Source organism: Leopardus geoffroyi, chromosome B3 (assembly GCF_018350155.1).
Source record: "Leopardus geoffroyi isolate Oge1 chromosome B3, O.geoffroyi_Oge1_pat1.0, whole genome shotgun sequence".
In the NCBI taxonomy this organism is placed as follows: Eukaryota; Metazoa; Chordata; class Mammalia; order Carnivora; family Felidae; genus Leopardus; species Leopardus geoffroyi.
This window is the reverse complement of record NC_059337.1, coordinates 84,415,285-84,421,284: the sequence shown is the minus strand read 5'-3', so window position 1 is coordinate 84,421,284 and position 6,000 is coordinate 84,415,285. Positions and strand designations below refer to the sequence as shown.

Sequence of the window (6,000 nt, the reverse complement as noted above, 5' to 3'; positions counted from 1 at the left end):
TTAAATTGCTAAAAAATTAAATGATTTTAATTTCATTGTTTTCTTTTTTCTATCCTTTTTAACGTGTACTTTAATTTTCATAGTCTGCTTTACAATATTTTCCATTTTTTTACACAAAATCTTATTTCATGACATTATTCTTAACTACTTCCTGAATATAGCAATAAGCTTTTCATTCTCAAAAGCCTAGAAGTAGTAATTAATAAATAAAGTAGTAATTAATAAACTAGTAATTAATATAGATATCAAAATATGAAATAAGTACATTAGGTAAGCTTTCAGTAGTAAATGTGTAGGATAAATTTAAAAGGTATAATTTTGAGGTAATTTAGATAGGCTATCAATTTGATCAAGTATGATAAATACATCAAAACTAAACATGGAGGGCACCTGGGTGTCTCAGTTGGTTGATGTCAGACTCTTGATCTCAGCTCAGGTTTTGATCTCAGGGTCTTGATCTCAGGGTCATGAGTTCAAGCCCCAAACTGGGCTCTGTGCTGGATGTGAAGCCTACTTAAGAAAACAAAAGACCCCCACTAAACTAATATGTTAATTATAACTTACTAAACTTACATTATTGTGAATTAACAATGAACAGCTATATAACATTTATTAAACATCACAGATCATTAAAATAAATCCTATGTATGTAATTCAGAGAACTGAGTTATATAGGATGATAGTATTGAAATCTGAGTATGGTAATAGGGAAATAGTATTTTGATAAAGTAGAATAAAATTTAACTTTTAAGTTAGTACTAAAAAGAATCCAATTGTTTAAAATTTTGGATTTAATAAAAATAAAATTGACATTTTCTTATTGTGATTTTAAGAAAATTTTAACACCTTATCAAATAGACACCAACCAGGTGACATGTGCAAGTGTTGAATCATTATATTGTACACCTGAAACTAAAATTACACTGTTAACTTGAATTTACATAAAAACTTAAAAAACTTCGTGAGCTCTAAGAAATATAAATATTATACAGAGAAAATTTCCTGTTTTTAGCTTAACAGTTAAGTTGGGATTTTGAATTGTGGGAATGATGCTTCATTAACAGTTGTAAGTTTATCCATCCTCCTCGTTCCCCCGTTGAGAGCCGTTGTGGGCTCTAAATTTTTCACCTGGAAAATTAAATACTTTCTAGGTAGGGAATAATAAATTGTTACTCAAGTACTTGTTGGAGGCCAGTTAAAATGTTTGAGTGCAAAATTTTTTGAAGAGTTTATCCAGACTAAAGAATATATATATTTAGTACTGAGAACACTTCCAAGCCTCTGTGACTTCTATATTTGTACAGTAAGGTGCATTAATTTTATTAATGATTTTTAAAACACTCCAAGCATATTGTGTCTTTCACAAAATTTTATTTTGCTAGCTGCCATAAAAGTATCTTGAAAGAAGTTAAAAAATTATAACTCTTGCCATTTGAATAGATTCCTTACATTTTCTGCTCCAATGTATTCATGTACTTAAGTTGAAGATATAAAGATGATCCTACATTGTTTCTATAACTATGATCATTTCACATTGCTGGTACTTAGTTATGTCCTTTGTTGAACGACTGTTCTTCAAACTTGCTATCTTTTAGACTCATTCTTACATGTTAATCCGCAAATAAGCAAATGTCAAGGGCTGTAGCAAAAAAGATGATTTAAAACAAAACTGGCAAACATTTGGAGTTATTTGTAGTTTCAAAAATTCTTTTTAATTCAAGAGTCACAAGTATTATGTGCATTAAAATTAGTTTCACAAGTGGAAATTTTGAATATGGGAAAGTTGCTTTCGGGTAAATTTCACTAGCAAATCCATAATCTTTAAAATTCTGTATGACTGAATTAAATGTTGATACTTTGCAAAATATTTTCAGCGGCGCATTACAAATACTACTTTCTAAAGGTGTGTTTTTTAGTTTTAAATATATGGTGGTCCCATAGGCATGATGACATTTTGTAATATATACCTTTTTGGTCTTTTCCTCTGATCTTTGACTGAATTGCCCTCTTTAAATATTAAAGAGAACTGCTGTCAAGAAAAGGTATTTTCTTTCCAAGAAGGATGCTTACACAAGCAAAATATTTTTTTAGACATGAAAATTCTAATATTGAAGAACATATCAAAATAGTTTATATTTTTTATGTCTCATCTCTCTTCCCATCTTAAAATAAAAGTTAAATCTTAACTGGAATCCTTTGCCCACCGTGAAACCAAGCGACGGTGCCAGACTCGAAGATGAAGGCTTTACTTTGTTAGCCATGTGTTTATGAAATCCCAGCGCCTTCCCTAGATCTCTTGGCTGATAATCTCAAACATGGAGGATGCTTCTGATTCTACACAAGGGGTTGCTCCATTAATTAATAATGTAGCTCTCCCAGGCTCTCCGCCGTCTCTTCCTGTATCAGTGACAGGCTGTAAAAGTCATCGAGCAGCCAATAAAAAGGTAGAAGCGAGAAGTGAAAAGCTCCTCCCAACAGCTCTTCCTCCTTCTGAGCCGAAAGTAGATCAGAAACTTCCCAGGAGCTCCGAGAGGCGGGGAAGTGGCGGTGGGACGCGATCCCCCGCGCGGAGCCAGGCCGTGGCAGCGAGACAAGCGGCGGCCGGCGGCGCGGCCGGCGAGAGGCGACCCCCCGGGAGGACAGAGCCTCCCCTCGCTACCCTTGTAGTTGAAAAGGTGGAGAGGTGGCAGTCGGCGTGCTCGCAGGTGAGGGGCTCCGTGTGGTCGCTCGCAAGCCGGCCGGCGCCGGCAGGGAAGTGTAAGCGAGCGGGGGAACAAAGCGGAGCGGCGCCGGGGTCCGCCCGCAGCGAGCTCCTCGCGGCGTCGGGCCGGCCGGCTGCGCGCCAAGCACGTTGCGAGCCCGGCGGCGGGCCGGGAGCCGGCGCTGGGGGAGGGGGCCGCCGCCGTCCCCGCACCGCCCGCCCGCGGCGGGGCGTGCGGCCCCATTGTGAGCCGGCCGCCGGGCGTGCGGAGGTGGGGCGCGCTGGGAGGGCAGAGGCGGCGGCTCGGCTCGCTCAGTACCCCAGGAGCGGCCGGAGCGACCTCGGCCCGGGTGGCAGCCGCGGCGCGTCAGTCACACAAAAGGCAGTCGAGCTCCCCCCCGGCGCGCGGACCGGCCCACGCCGCCGCCGAGCGCTCCCCACCTTACCGGCTTTCCTTTCCCTCCAATTTTGATAGGGAAGCGGGGCCGACGCGGGCGGCAGAGGGTCCGGGCGAGCCCGCCGGCGGACAGGAGATGCCGCTGCTACACCGAAAGCCGTTTGTGAGACAGAAGCCGCCCGCGGACCTGCGGCCGGACGAGGAAGTTTTCTACTGTAAAGTCACCAACGAGATCTTCCGCCACTACGAGTAAGGGCCGGGCCGGGCGCGGGGGGTGCGAGGGAGTGTGGGGACTCCCTCCCCAGCGTCCTTTTGTCTCTTCTTTTGCTCGCTTTGGGCTTCTGGCGGGGCGACTTGAAAGTGACGGCTGGCCGCGGGCCCGCGTTTCTCTGCCCACCCCCCCCGCCCAGCCCGACGGTGACTGCGCGGGGTTCCCGGGCGGCGCGACCCGCCGTTGGCGCGCGTGGGGAGAGCGGGTCGGGGCCGAAAAGGCTGGAGTCCTCGGTCGGCGGTGGGGACCGCTTCCAGCCGCCGCTGCCGCCCGGCCGCGGGGCAGCGGAAACTCCCCGCGTCGCCCCTCCCCGCCTCGGCCACACGCGCACTCCGGGGCCAGTTCCGGGATCCCCGCCCGGCGGCCGAGGGGATCCCCGCTCGGGTCACCGGCACGGGGCCGCCGTCCCCCGGCCCCGGGGAGGGAATCCCCGCCCCCGGGGGCAGGAAACGGCCGGACTGGGCGTCGTTTCCTCGGTCGGGAGTGGAGACTGAACGTTGGAGCTAGCTGCCTAAAGGAGAGGACGGGAGGGAGGGAGCGGAGTTGAGACTCGGAGAGGGAGTGGGCTCCCCGGCGGGGCGGGACACGAGGGGCTCCACCGGCGGGCTCTCGCCCGGTGAGGCTAGGCCTCGGAGTGTGCGACGCGAGCCGAGCGCTCTGTCACCGCCTCTTCTTGGTGACTAACTCCCGGCCCCGGAGAACTCAGCGTCTCCGCCCCCGGGAGACCTTGGTGAGGGAGAAGTCGGGTGCGGGCGGGGGCGGGGGGGGGGGGGAAGACGCGGGGAGAGAGCCGGGCGCTGGGCACCCCTAGTTATCACTTTTTTCGCGTAGCCCCGAGGGCGGAGGTGGGCGTTGGGGGAGGTTAAGACAAGTTCAACTCCAGCCTCAGCCAGTCTCCTCTTTATCCCCCTGCGCATGTGGGCTGTCTGACATGTGCCACTCGCTATTGTTTTGATAAGAATCCGGAGCTGCTGCGTGTGTAGTTTCAACTCCTAAATCTTCAGTACCTCGCCCGGTTTATCCCAGGAGATCCCCTTGTCCTGTGACACCAAACACCCGGGGTGTTTTAGAGATGTGTGTTTAAAACAGGATCTCCAAGTGAGAACCTGAATTGGTCAGTCAATGAAGGAGCCTGATCCTCCCTTTTTCTTATGCTCCCTTTATTCTCTCCACTCTGAAGGAATCTCTTTGTGGCTTAGAAACCAAGTGTTATAGCAACCAAATAAATTGTGTGTAGGAGGCACCTTTTCGGAGTGGGGGCTTTGTGATCAAGGGAGGGCTTTAGGCAAAGTCTGCACCTGTCTGAGAAATGAGTAGTGAAGTTAGAAAAGTCAGTTCCTTTGAGCTTTTATTTTAAGTAAGGCTTCTCTTTTTTCTTCGGCTCCAGAGCAAGAGTCACACATGAACATGTTATATCTAGAGAAGTTTTTCAGCAGACAGTACTTTTATATAGGAGTGTACATCTTAACTCAGCTCCTGTACAGACTTGTTTTGTTACTCAAATATTCACTCTTGTAACTACTTAAGTGAATTTGGATTAGGTAACTTGACAAGGATGATGTCTCTCTTCTTTCTTTCCTTTTTCTTTCTTTTTTTTTTTTTCAGTTTAAGTTAAAATCCTTGGTAATAATTCCCAATTAAAAACAATTGTACTTAAAAGTGCCAACAAAATGGAAAACCGGCTTAAGTTTCAAACTTTTCTCCCTTGATATGAGCAATCTTCTCTTTTTAAGAAGCTTTTCTCACTTCAGAAGGGAGCATGACTATGGCTATATCCTTTTTGAATTAAACTTTTTATATACTTTGGTTCTTGATGACTTACTATAATCATGGAGAAATCTGAAATGCTGAAATACATTTTTTGGTATCCCAAACCTAGTACCTTCCACTAATATTATAAGAATTGTGTCCTTTGTAGCCTTGTAACATTAACAGATTTTTCTAAATAGCTGATTTTTTGGTTTTTGTTGTTTTCTCTGTGATGAAGTGTTTGGGTTTTTGGAATTTATAAGCAGTTCAGGAGAGACCATTGGTTTTGGAGCAAAGATATTTAATATCATTTACCCTGAACAAAGCAGAGCTACTAGTGTTCTTAGGTATTAATCTTTGTGACTTTGAATTGGCAAAATTGGAAGAAGACTGACATTTAATTGTGTTACATTTTGTAATACTTTCTTTTAGATGATTACAGAGAGATCTTTCCAAAATTGCATTCATGGTGTATGGTATATGGTGATCCTTAGTATTATGATAATCTGACCCTTGGCACAAGTCTGGAGAAGGAAACCTGTTTTCACTCATTCATTAAACCACCAATTGGCTTATGTGAATTTGTTTGAAGATTATCCTTTAAGTGCATTAAATGAATATATTTGTCTTTTGTATTTGTGTAAAGACCACTATGCTCACCTATTTGCTCAGGTTTTTGATTTAAGTATAACTTTTTCTGTTTTAATCAGTCTCAAAGAGAGTTTCTACACTTCCCTGCCCTTTTTTTTTTTTTTTTTTTTTTTTTTTTTTTTTTTTCTTTTTGCAACACAATGCAAAGTAACTTTTCCCTCTGACTCTGGTTAGTAGAGGTTCCCAGTGACCTTTTAATTGTTAAATAGTTTTCTGTCTTCATCTTACTTG

General features: G+C 44.9%; 2 protein-coding genes across 6 annotated transcripts in view; both read left to right on the top strand.

Moving 5' to 3' along the window:
* Positions 1–2,315: 2,315 nt before the first annotated feature.
* Positions 2,316–3,173, top strand: LOC123583709 (translation initiation factor IF-2-like). The gene has a single exon (XM_045450829.1). The coding sequence runs from the start codon at positions 2,316–2,318 to the stop codon at positions 3,171–3,173; it is 858 nt and encodes a 285-aa protein (XP_045306785.1).
* BAZ1A (bromodomain adjacent to zinc finger domain 1A) overlaps positions 2,520–6,000 on the top strand; it is a 95,714-nt gene continuing 92,233 nt past the window's right edge. For 2 of the 5 annotated variants that reach the window (XM_045450679.1, XM_045450677.1), the window contains exon 1: positions 2,849–3,347. In XM_045450679.1, the coding sequence (XP_045306635.1) occupies positions 3,235–3,347 (113 nt within the window). In that variant the 5' untranslated portion in view covers positions 2,849–3,234. Of the gene's footprint in view, positions 2,706–2,848; positions 3,348–6,000 lie in introns of those variants that run through there. The other 3 variants (XM_045450676.1, XM_045450678.1, XM_045450675.1) reach the window with 3 other exon arrangements.